The 13,651-nt window shown below is 38.0% G+C and overlaps 1 protein-coding gene across 1 annotated transcript in view; it reads right to left on the bottom strand.

Annotated features, from left to right (window-relative positions):
- The window catches only part of TMTC2 (transmembrane O-mannosyltransferase targeting cadherins 2), a 235,776-nt gene that overhangs the window by 88,803 nt on the left and 133,322 nt on the right, over positions 1-13,651 (bottom strand). The window contains exon 3 of the mRNA XM_039571159.1: positions 8,793-9,621. Within this exon, the coding sequence (XP_039427093.1) occupies positions 8,793-9,621 (829 nt within the window). The remainder of the gene's footprint in view (positions 1-8,792; positions 9,622-13,651) is intronic.

The following is a 13,651-nucleotide window of genomic DNA, read 5'->3' as shown; positions in this document are numbered from 1 at the left end:
CATAATTTATGAATTTAATCTACCTTGAACATCGATTTTTTTTAAATATCAGTGGGTATGTGGTAACGTTGAGATAGACTGTGTTAGAGATCTATCACCTCTTTTACATATTCTTCTTTTATTAAGGTTGTTATTTATATCATTTTTTCAACAGTTCATTTGTTGATCAATTGCAGAGCTTTTGTAATGACAGCAGGTGAAAGAAAAACAGAATTGAAAACTATGCAGTGCTTTGAAAGCTATCCAACAACATGTCAGCATGGGTACTAACCAATTCACTTTTGGCAGGCAGTGCTTCGGTTTTGCTTCTCAGTTCTGCAACCCTGATGCAAAGGGGTGCGAATGCATGTTCTATTGCTGATACAGCCCCTTCATCCCCTGTGTTACAAAATCCTTTGTGTCCTCCTCAAAGGATAGCAGAGTGACCTTGGCAGCTCAGTGAACATGAGAGATGAGACTGAGCAGCTGGTAGTGTTCTTTGGCTTCACCATTACCTACCCTCCACAGCCAATTAAATTCTGCCACACCCTCCCTCATGCTAAAATGATTTTTGTGAAGAGTATGGTATCGATCAGACAACCAAGTTAGGAAAAAAAAAAAGAGAAAAGGATGACCAAAGTACCTCTAACATCTAATCTACTCACTGTTCTGTTCACAGCAGAGCCCAATCACACCTTTGCAGAGCTTTGTTAGCTATGTGTCGCAAGTGTGTGAACACAGTAAGACATTACTGCCACGAAGTTCCCATTCCATGAAACTTCACAATGGTCAGGAACAGAGCTGTGAACAGTGCTGATCTGAAACTCTCATGATATGAGGAACTGTATTTTGTAGAGGCAATGGATATAAACAATGCAAGTAAACGAAATGAGGACAAAGGAGCAGAAAAATGCAAGTGGAACAAGAGGACATTTCTGAGCACCCCTGTCATCCCAGGATGAACATTGAGATCTTCAGAGCCTCATACTGACTCAGGCAAGGTGGTGACCATGTACTAAATTTGTCAAATTATGTAACCTTCTTAACAGCAGGCTTCTAAAAAATTATCTATGCTACGTTCAAAATTATCACTTAGGTCCCAAGTGATGAACTGCAAGCCAGCCTCCTGCAGCAATGGCAGGGTGCACTGAAATGTCAGCTCTGGTCCTCAAAGCTAAGAGTAGACGGATTATTGTTGGCTTCTTCCCAGAAAAGGGGAACAGTGAGAACAGTGTCCTGGAAACATCCCAGAGGAGCCACAGGGAGAAGAAAATCAGCATTTGGGTTTGTCAAACCAAGAGAATCTTCAGATGTGCTCAAACAACATATGTCAGACTTGGAAAAGGCAAATTAGTTCATACCCAGGTAGCAGGCTTTTCAAAACGCTTCAAGTTGTCTGGTTTTGTTTGTTTTGCTTTAAATCATTTAGAAAAGCAAGACAAGAGCCTGTGAAGCTTTGCCAGCCAATACATATCCACATTGGTATGGAAATACAGGTGGCAGGAAGGAAGGTAGGTCATAAAATTACCTCCTTCATTTACCAGTAGTGAAACTAATTAAAGACACTACAACTATTAACTAGCATCTTTAATAGTCCATATTCAAAATACCTTCTGTATTTTAAGACCTCAAAGAAAAGTTCAGTGTGCTAGAGCATTCAAGGAAAGAGAAGGAAAGGGCATTGAGAATTCAGTCATTCTATTTCGTGATCTTTTCAGCAATTTAAAACAAAACTATGTGCAAGCCTCTTGTGCATACTGTAATTGCATCAGCTACCATTTACTTTTTGGATGCATGAAGATTGGCAATGACGACAGTTCAGGTTTAAGTAATAAAACCCCCTGTTACAAAGGAGGGGTACTCGAAACCTTAGAATACTTGTGTTTATCTATATACATTGGGATTTTACCCTAACACAAGTGGCATAAAAATGCATAGATGCAGATTACTGCCCTGCCCACATTAAAGGTTAGTTTCTCTACCACATTTATGTAAGGGGACCTGAATATGTACCAACACAAAATCCATTACAGATAGGAAAATGAAGACATGTAATTCAAGGCAAAAATTTTACATAAAGAGAAATTTTTCCAAGTCATCATATTTTGAAAAAAAGGCAAAATAATGAAACAATTGGATGACTATCTAATGCACTTAGACAAACATGCCTGGCTTGAGAACCAACTCAGATAATCTCATCTTCCTCTAATTAAAAGTAACTCCCTCTGAAAAAAAAACCTCAGGCTAATTCCACAGAACACTCAAATATGGACCAAAAGTTTGTCTTTTAATCAAACTGGAAAATAAAATATATCATTTTCTGGAAAAAAAAAAAAAAGACATTTATGCCATTTTGCTTGATATGCTACAAAAATTCATCTTGCCAAAGCTGATTCCTCCTTGACCAGGGATGCTTGTTTGGTTTTTTTTTTCTACACTGTAGTTTTTAGCCCAGATGAGCTTGTTGAATGATTTTGCAGAGCACCTCAGGGAAGGCAGGAGAGGAAGGAACAGTCTGATGGATCCATGTCTCAATGTCTTATATTTGTTTCTTTAAAAAAGCCTAACTATTAGCTAATGATAGTTCCTCTTCCTATCCCCCTGCAACTTAAGAGTCACAGATTTGAGTTGCTGTTGTACTACACTCCAAGAGGAAAAAAAAAAATAATCCTTCTTTCCAGACCTCTACACATATATACATATATAAAGGAAGAATATCAGGCTTTCTCATATCCTGCTGAAGAAGCACATCCCACACTGACTTGGGTTTCAGAGGAAATTACAGCACTACTAAAGAACTGAGAGAGAACACTGTCACTGCAGAACAAATTCAGAGTTTGAACCGAACTGTAAACCACTTTCCTTCAGCTCTCCAACATATTTGGCATAACCAGACTGTTTTGCTGAGGCTGGGCTGCCTGTGGCATGTTCAAATGCTTTAAATAACTATGACTGTTTCCCAAAAAACTTACTAATGACCATTTCTTCTACACTGTTTAATCATCCAGACCAGCACTACCATGCATTTAGAGAGCCCCACACTGTTTTCAGGGAGTAGGCTTTTTATTTAACTTTCAAGCAATTCTATGTGGTTCATTTGAGCTATGTCCTTGTTCCAGCCAGGACAGAGTTAATTTTTTTACAGTAGCCTGGCAAGGTGGTGCCTGTAGTCCCAGCTACCCCACCAGGCATGGCCAGACCCTAAAGTTATTTGATACCATCTCCCATCACTTACCAGGGGCAGGAGTAAGGAAAGATCTCTCTCACTCCAGTCAGGGGAGAGAGCATTTGGGAGAGTCTGGATGGGGACAGTAATTTGGGGAGCAGTATTCCTAAACCAGGACAAGCTGTTAACAGTGGCAGATACAAAAAGTATTTCCAACTTATTTTAAGAACTTTGAAGAATCCTGTAGAATATTTATCCTTCAAATTCTGGCATTTTTGTTATGAACAGAGACACCAAATCTATCATGGTATATCCTGCATAACTCATATATAACAGACTTATATAGCCATATAAAATTATATATTATAAATTATACTTTTAAGTGTAATTCCAGCCTACAATTTCTTTTCCTAAAAAAGATCATTGCATCTGCCATATAGTAGCTGTTACAAAGGTTCTTACTGGTGGTTGGAAACATTTTACACCATTGACAGAAGATACACCTTAAAGTAATTTCTTCTTAGAAAAAGCTGAAAATTACAGAAGTCAAGGAAAATATCCATGCAACATTTAATCAAAAAAGACTAAGTACCAGAAAGTTCTGGCAAAGGTATTGAGAAAAACTGATAATGACTTGTTATTATGTTTCTCTGACAATTTCTAAAAACATTAACTAAAAAGAATGCCAAGAATCACCATAATGACTATATATTCTGATATGTATTTATCAACTGGCTTAGGAGGGATATTATACTGCCATAAATACAGAGAGGTTTTAAAACAACCATGAATCATCAAAATAAAAAAAAAATCAGTAATATCTTATGATAGTAGGTAGTATGAGTTCCATTCCAGAGGGAAAAATTGAGATTAAAGTGGTTTGTTCAAAGACTAAAGAAGAGTTCATTAGCAAAATTAACTCATGAATACCTACCTCCAGATGGTATGCTCATACCACTCATATCACTCATTTCTTAACAGTGATAATATGCAAAACTTTTAAGTGCACTTATTAGTGGGTTTTATATGTTTAAAATCCGATGTTTTATATGGCAATCTGTGCACTGAAATCACTTTCTCTCTTAAACCTTTTTTTTCCCCAAACCCACATTTTCTATTCAGTGCAGTGTTATATTAATCACACTGTTACCATTTTATTATTATTGAAATTAAATGAACCAAAGGAAAAAGAAATAACTACTGTGCAGAGTAGTATTTTGGGCTGTTGGGCCAAAGATGAGTTGGAGTTTTACTGACAAGCTACGTATAAAAAAACCTGAATATACACAAAAAAATACTTAAATGAAATCCCAAATGCTCAAACTATTTTAAAACACACAAGGTGGTACTTATTAGGACACACACTGCTCTATTTAGGAGGTAAGAAAAATGTGTAGTGAACAACAAGCCGTGTTTCAGAGCAATAGCTATTCAAAGTTCTAAAGGTATTAGAGGAGATCTTGTCAGCATAATGTAAGCTCTTAATAATAAGCATATTTGAGGAATGCTGAACCTTAAAATACTTAATCTCCTTTGGTCTCCAGTCATCAGTAGTGATACAAAAAAAATAATAATGGAAAATGATGTTTTATTGCATTTTTTTTGTTTGAGGGAAATACGGTTTTTCTACCTAGCTTAGTCCAAATAATAGTAACTGTTTTTCCTCACTGAACTGTTAGTTGAATTTTTAGTTAAGCACCCACTTTGTGTAGCAGGTCAACTATTTCCTGGAAGGATCCTCAAAGCTTGCTTACAAATGTCATGGCACCAGGAGACTAAAATTTCATCAGTACATATGACCAAGCAACTAATACTTCTGTGGCAGTCTAGCAATTTAAGCCTCTCTATTTGCTACTTCTTTAGTCAATGTCTGTACCAGGTACAGCAAATATATCATAATGATCTTTGATGTTCAGATGTGGATTGCAAAGTATGAAATGGCCCAGAGGAAAAAGAATACACTTTTTGAAGCTTATTTTTGGTACTACAGGGAAAACTAGAGTTAATGAGGCATAATAAGCACAATTATTTTGTGTGTCATTACAATTTTATATTAAACATAAGGTAATCATCACCACAGAATGACCCTTAGTCTAACTGAAAAAGACATGACAGCTACCACCCACTTTTAACTTTTTTGTTTGTTTTTACATTTTGGGAGGCTTCCTTTGCTATACGAAAATGTTCAGATAATGAGTATGGTTTTTTATCAGTAGGACTGCTCATTAAGTTGAAGGCAGAACAGAGAAACACTTGTGTCTTTCCCTCCCTGCGGTCAAAATATGCATACGCCCACTTCAGAATTCATAAACTGAATTAGTCAGTCTTGCGTATTTCTCCCTCAGGTGCTGACAAACTGTAACAAGGTACTGCTTGGATCACTTCAAAGTTATTTGAAATACTAGTCATCACCCAAACAGCAGAACAAGACCGGTAAAGATGCAGCTAAGGCATCCCAAGTCCTCACAAGGACTCCCTCAGCCAAGGGATGGCAGCTGCCTGCCACACAGTGAGGCAGCCAGGAAATCCGGCACGCACACGGTAGTTTGGAGGCAGCTTCACCACTCTCTTCTCACTTGACTCTCCCACGATGCATTTTGGTGGGTTTTTAAGAGATAACCCATGCACCATGCTTTTGAGTATTTTTTCCACATCGTCAGTGATTGACAAAAACAGCCTGGAGAAATGTAAATTGCAGAAAGGCTGTGGCTGCCTGCAGGGGTAGAGGCTTTCTCACCTGAGGCAGAACATTACTCTGTCTGCACTGCCTGCAAGGTGCCTCTGAAGGGACCAGAAGAAAGTACTGGTGAGGTGATTATCACCTATTTCTTCACTGAGGATTGAAGATGGAGAAGCTGCTGAATATGTTTGCCTGGAAGTCCCACAGCAGCAGATGAGATTATAATCTTACACATATTACAACACAGAGGACTTGATTATAAACCATCACCATGTGAGACAACTCCATTTCCAAAGCAGTTCAGCCACATTAGTACTCAAATGTACCCATGTTAAAAGCTTGCCTCGCTAACACCCTTATGAGTACAGCACATCAGCTCAATGCTGCACAGCATTCAGCCATCAGCGCCTTTCATCCTGCTAGTCCAGAATACAGATGGACCTGGAACAAAACACTCATCTTTTTGCTTTAGCAAAGCTGGTCTTCAGAGATTTCTACTTCTTGATCGGTTCTCACACTGAGAGTTTTTCAAGGGATACCTCATTGCTTTTTAGATTAGTACAGAAGCAGCTCTTGTTCAGAGGAAGCTCTTTGCAGGAGCTAAGAGAAAAAGCAGAACTATCAGGGAAAATGATCCTGCTACTCCAGAATTTTCAGAAGTAAGAAAATACTATTGAGGAGAAACTTGCTGTGAGTTGAGGAAAGCAGAGAAATGAGGAGTGACAGCCTCTTCTGAGTAGCCTAAAAATAAGGAAAACACTTCTCCACTCTACCAATTGACTGAGCAGCCCATTGTCTCACTCCTGAATAGCCTATTTATCACCACCATTCATGAAACTAAAAAAAAAAGAGGCAAACAAAAATAAATTGTTTTTCCTACGTCAACCTCATTTAATTACTGAAGAGTAGTTTGAATTGTTGATCTCCTAATGCCTTAGCAGGATTGGCAGCCAGTCTAGTCCAGTCAGGCTTGCCTGATTGTATGAGAAATAGAAAATAAAATTACCATAGTCAAAGCCAGGAATAATCTTAGAAATATTCACAATAATGAATAGAGTTGGGTGACAGGTCGCATTAGCTAGGGGTTTCCTGTACCCAGCCTTGTTACAATGTGTGTGCGCTAGCAAATATTCAGCAGAAGTTTAACAGGATATTTTAAGGAGATTTAAAGTCAGCTCAGTCATGTCTGTATCATCGCATTGACATACTGTCTTTGCTTTTACACATCTCACAAGACACTTAATGTCAGCTTATACAGCAAGAAACCAGACAATCATATACACACGAGTCTGTGCATACTGAGATGTGTATGATGAAAATAGCTCATCTTGTCTCCTGGGAGTGTAATACCCAGTAGTCTAATTTCCAGACAATGCTGCAGCCTATCCTACTATTGGGCAAAAAGTAGTATAGTTTTTTTTGATCACAAAATTTGGCTCATTGCAAGCAGACAAGTAATGTCTGGGGATCTCCACCAAGGACAAAAATAGAACATGTATTAACTAATCGAATGCATACACACTTTTCTTTTCAAGGAATTACAGTGTTTTAGTACAAGTTTTATATTGTCACTAAATTTGTAAGTCTCAGAGCTTCATATAATCACTCTGGTGTGCTGGCTCGCTGTTCAGTTACTACATTTCTTGCTCTCCTGTGCTAGTTTTGAAAAAAAAAAGTAAAACATGGTACGTGCTTGCTCACAATTAACAAAAGTCACTTACTGCAGCAACAAGTTTAGTAATTCTCCTAGGATGAGAAAGTATATGAAGAAGAGTTACAAAATCAGACTGACCACTAAAATGCTGCTTTGCAAGGTATTTTGTCTGCCAAATCTCCTTTTTCACTCCCTATCAGTTCACAGTAACCACCTGCATCTGCCTCTTACTATCAAGCTTTTAGATTATGGCATGATATAACTGTCTAACCAAAAAGCACATCTCTATCAGCAGATGACTTTGAATCATATAATGGGTTTCTCTGCAGAGGACTGAAAAACCTTGAGTATTCAAGTGCTGTCAAATTTTTCTTTCACAGGCAAAGCAATCAACTGATCCCTTCTCACTTCTGATGAACTGTGAATAAGGAAGGCTTAGTCAATGTCTACATTGACTCACTCACAGGTGATATTTTGACCATTCTCATATAAACTTGCATGTGTGCCAAGAGCAGTACAGCCAGGCAACATGGAGTTCAGGATCCCAGCTGGATCTGCCATGTATGCATGAAACCACAGAGCCACAGATAAACATTGTTACTGATACCTGAATTAGCAGGTCTACTGCCTGTGTGGATGTGTTTACACTAGCTGTGGTCACATCTCATTACAGCATAGATATAACCTTTGAGACGTGGCTGGGTAACGTTACAAATAGCTGATATTTACACATGAACAGGGAGGCATAAGTATTTGACAATAACTCTTTACAGTACTCATATGCAGGGGGAACTACAGTAATTTCATTTCCTAGGCTGAATTATATGACCTCATTTCCTCATTTTTATTACATAGTATTGACGTTATTTGCATCAGATGAAATAAAGGAACAGCACCTCCCTGATGATGTCCTTTACTATTTCCCATATTTTCTAGTCATAGAAAACAGAACATTTGGTAAACATACGAAAAATCTTCATTAGCATGCTAGATACCAGATTCCAAATGGAAAAACACCAGGGCATGCTCTATAATACTAATAATACATCTTTAATTTCAAAATACAGAACTAATACGACTGAAAAAGAAAGTATGCCCTTACCTTAGGCTCTCCTTTTCTCTGTGTTAATGCCAAACCTGTAACACCTAATCAAAACATATTCCTGCTTCTCCCCAATTTTTACTAATGCACATACCACTGCAACCTGAGATGACATTTCTTAAAGTATCCTCTTTAGACGTAGCTGATAAAATCAGACAATTCAAAGGCAGACTGTATAAGTAAAGCAGTCATGATAAAGAGCAAAAATTACCTTTAGCAGGGTTTACTTTTATCCCTGACCTGTACAGCATCTCCTCATTCTGCCAGTCCCCATTCCTGACAACAGTCTTGAGTCCATAGAAAATAATTAATGCAGCAGTGGAACAAAAAACCAAGTTCTTTAGAAAGCGCTTTTGGGCTTTGACATAAAGGGCCCTGACACCTACTGTAACCAGCAGGCAGAAGCCCATACTAGGAACATACAGCACACGCTCTGCTATTACAAAGCCAACATAGAAAAATAGGTTTGTGGCAGGAACGAAGGGCACTATTAACAAAGAGAGAGACAGAATGACAATGTTCTCAGTTGAAGGAAGCTGCAGTTTCTGAATTTCATGCTTTTTTAGGCCATTCTCTTCTTTTGATGCAAAGCTTGACTTCACCTCCAGTGTCTTGTACTCCATCTCTGGGTGGCAGCTATGCCCATTAGCATTTTGCTTGCCATTCATTACAGTTTTCCCATTGCATTCTCTCTCATTGCTGGAGCCCTTCAAGCTGAAGTAGGCAAGGAGGAGGAGTCCTGCATAGAAGGCCACAGTGTGTAGATTCCTCCAGTCACTGACTGCTTTTAGAAGAGGCACAGCATCCATAGACCAGTCAAAGCTGAGGGTATCTGGGCACAGCAACAGCCAGAGGTTCTTGGTTGGCAAGTAAAAGAAGGTCAGGGTACGTGTGAGAAAACTGTCTGAGTCAGCTGCTGGATTGTCAGAATTAGAAAAACTTGGGGGCTTGTTGCCCATCCAGTATAGGCGAACACCCAGCAGCGCAGTTCCCCAGGAGCTCAATAAACCAATGCTGAAGAACAGGGTCAAATTCTTTCTCTGAAAAGAAAAAAAAAGCATTGCATCAACACTATGTATTTAGCTGTGTAAATTATACACAAAAAAGAACGAAGAAAATATCTGATAGAACTTTTTTCAGTAATGGAAACAAACACAGTAGATCTTGGTCTCTGACATTTGGATCACGCCACATTGGGGTACATGGTTGACTACAGACTAAAGGAACTGGCTCTTTCATTTAAGCTGTATCAAGAACGTATCAGTCAATCCTTCAGACATTTTAGGGCTGTCAGTCCTCACTTAAGATTTAGTTTGCATAATGCTTTGGAAACTCTTATTTTAGAGGAATTTATGGAATCTTACATTAGTTCCTACATAATGGCCCAAATCCTTTCACTGTTTCTGGCTGTGACCAAAACACCAGTCTGCCTTAGCTGGATTTAAAGTCTAAAGGATGCTCCAGCTCCATATTCCTTAATCAAAGTCTCTCCTGAGGCATTTCACCAGAGAACTGATTAAAACTTCCAAGAAAGCAAGAGAGGAAAACAGACACAGATTCCATACTTAGGTTTCCTAGCTCCTACCTATTAACTATAGTGATCACTTGGAGCCTTCAGAGGCTACCTACTATTGGAAGTCTCACTTCATTTTGCATAAAACACAAAAAGTTTCACCTCAATATGAGGAAGGGCTTCTTTACATGGCGAGTGGCAGAGCACTGGAACAGGCTGCCCAGGGACATTGTGGATTCTCGTTCTCTGGAGACATTCACAACCCACCTGAATTTGTTGCTGTACAACCTGCTCTAGGTGACCCTGCCTTGGCAGGGGGATTTGAACCGGATGATCTCCAGATGTCCCTTCCAACCCTAACAATCAGTGATTCTGTGATCTCGGAGCCAAACAATACATTGGGGAGTTTGCTTCAAGCACACCATAATAAGCGCTCCAAAACCTTTCACATTTTCATATGCATCTACATAACATTATATGAAGCAGGCAGCTGACTCCACCTACCAATATCATCATGCTAGCAACTTGAAGAATATCCACTTATTTATGGAATAACTGAACATTTTCCAGCAGGAGCTGCTTCTTGGGTAAGTTCTTCTCTCAATTACATGGGCACCCTAAATGAAAGCTGGTTTACATTACTCTTTCTCTATGAAGAAGCTAAAATACATGCATTTTTATATTTCAATTTCTCAGATGCCTTTTGTAAGGAAAAAAAATACCTATTTGCCAAATAGTTCCAGATACAGTATAAGTGCTTTAATAACCTTTTCCTCATTATTAGAAAGAATTATTTGTCAATCATTTTTTATTTTATTAGGTATGTTTTTTCCATCTCACACTACACATTCCTGGATGATTATTCAATGTTTACTTAGTTATTCAGAAGCAGAACCTCACAGTAGAATGTTTTATCTTATTTCTGCAAAACAGCTCATTTTTCTCCTCTTTGGGCAGGATCAACCCTTGATATCATGAATTACAGATGATAGTGTTGACCATTTTAGGTCAATTATTAATAGTTTTCTACCACCAGTCTACTGATGTTCTACTAAGAAGACAGTCTAGTAATGATAATTTATAGTTTATAATTTAGCATGAAGAGATTTATTCCTTTTCACATTTCTATAGAGTTCCTCCTTGTGAAGTTTAAAATACTAAACGTCAGTTAGATTCATTCATTCAGTTTTGATACAATATGGAATTTAATGGAGGCATTAGTAGGGAACAAACAAATTTATGAAGAGAACATTTATGCACTTGGATCACAAACATCTAAAAAACACTGGCACTTTTTATACATAAAGTAAAGCCTGGGTCCAGATTTAATTTGCCATATTAACACCAGTTTGATTTACTAGCTTTTTTACATCTTGAATAATCCACAGTTTTTTGGTAACATATAAATCAAAAGCCTCATCTACACTTCATGCTAACTACATTCCCTGGAAAGCCTATTAGAACAACTTACTTTTATTTGTAAGCTGGATAATACTTCACAACTCACTTCACATATGGTTTCATCCATGCCTGCCAAAACTATTTAAATGCTTTTAATGTTATAAAACTGTGTAAACTGGTTATCACTGAAACTCCCAACTAAGTTTATATTTGGAATAAAAAGATTATTCAGATTTCATGGATTTGCATGTATGCCCTCATAGTAAAACCTCATGTCCCTGGTTCAACTATCCTTTAATTCTTGTCATATTTTTCGACATGAAATTTCTTCTGCCCACCCTTCTGACTCAATTATTTTTAAACTCATTCCTTCAAACACACATATAAACAACCCTCAAATGTTAAATGTGACTAGGTGCTCTTTTATACATCCTTCTTATGAATCTCTTATGAGGAGGCTGCTTAGACAGAAAGAAGCCGGGAAATGAAAGATGGTCTTTTTTGTTTGTTTGACTTACAAATAGTCTTTTCTGGAAGGCTATACACCACTTGAAAGATTAAGATATCCCAAATACTAAGGAAGTGAAACTTGATTAACAGATGAAAAGTGAGCTTTCATGGACTGATTAGACTGCTTTGTTGTTTTGTTAATATTTACATAACAACTGAAAGAAAATCTCACTTTTCTGAAGTCCTAACCACCACACTTTTCAATTAAATGCCAAGAGAGGTCACATTACAAAGTTCTCTGACAAAACCATGCAAGAGCGGATATGCTACTCCTCATGGGTAACAGTGAAACCATCTAAAAATTTTCAGATCTTCCTCATATGTTAAACAACTACTAACAATTAGAAGTTTGCCTCTTGCTCCTCCCCCCAGAAATGTTAACAATATGTAGCTCAGAGTTAATCAATCTTCACTGCTCGAGTAACTATGAGCAGCCTCTCTTTTAAGCTTTACACTTAAGGTCTGTAATATCTGGATCCTCACACTGGTTGGTTCTAAAAAGAACACAGATTATCCACATACAGTTTTGTGTTTCATGCTGTAACAAAACTTTTTTTACTATTTTTTAAGCATTTTACAGAGCTTTCAAATGAAATATGTAAGCATTCACTCATGGAGCTCAGAGATATCTGAGTAGGTTTACCACCCCAGCGTATCAATATATCATGCTCTAAGGCACTAGTCAACTGCAGACAGAGCTCTGGTAGATTCTTAAACTCAGTTAACTGACCACAGGAGTGAAGCGCAAATTTCCTGTTGCTGCCTCAGACACAAATGGTTTGCATTCTTCCCCAGATTTCTGACATGGAACTTTTCAATAGCCAGTAGCTTTACAACTTTTTAAAATTAACTACATGTTAACTACAGTTAGCAATAACCTGTGTAACACTGACATGCCATTGTGAATTTTCAGATTTCAGCGGAGGCTCAGGCTAGAGCCAAGAAAATCCGTCCCTAACATTTAAACGTCTGATACAATAATTTGAAGTAGGATGCCTTTTTTCTTTCTTGTTTTTTAATTTTCAATTTTCAAATCTCACAGATAGCATTGGCCTAGAAGGGAAAGACAAAGTCATTCCCTTTTTTTCCTGTCTCAACATTCACGACTTTTGCATCGCTTTTATCCCTCTTTGCTAATATAGTCACAGATAATGAGAAGGGTTTAGCACACATTTTGGCTTTGCTTTCTTTCAGGCTTTGGAAGAAAATCATTCCAGCAATTTATTAAAATTAAATAATATAGCCAGTTCCCCAGTAGACGTCTGCCTGCAAAGGAAGTGCTTTTAAAATGAACTCTGCTCAGACAAGCACTTTCACTAGTGACTCTTCCTCTGAGCCTCCTGACAACCTGTGCTCCTCTGATCTGATTGTGTACATTCAGTGCAGTCCAGCAGCAGAAGAGATCCTCTGTAATGCCTGGCAGAAAGGATTTGGATTACTATACTCATAAATCCAAATCCATCCCATCTGCCATATGTTTTGACACCCCCATAAATCCTCCAACCTTTCATAAGTAGTCATTTCCATCTGAGGAAAAAAATGAGTACTGATTGAGATGAGATTTAACATCTCTACTGCCTGCTAACAGCCAAGTACCACCACTGCAATTTTAGTCTCTGTGACTATAGAAACCTTTTTCATTGCCC

The sequence above is a fragment of the Corvus cornix genome, chromosome 1A, assembly GCF_000738735.6.
Source record: "Corvus cornix cornix isolate S_Up_H32 chromosome 1A, ASM73873v5, whole genome shotgun sequence".
Taxonomy (NCBI): domain Eukaryota; kingdom Metazoa; phylum Chordata; class Aves; order Passeriformes; family Corvidae; genus Corvus; species Corvus cornix.
This window is presented reverse-complemented; position numbering and strand designations above follow the sequence as displayed.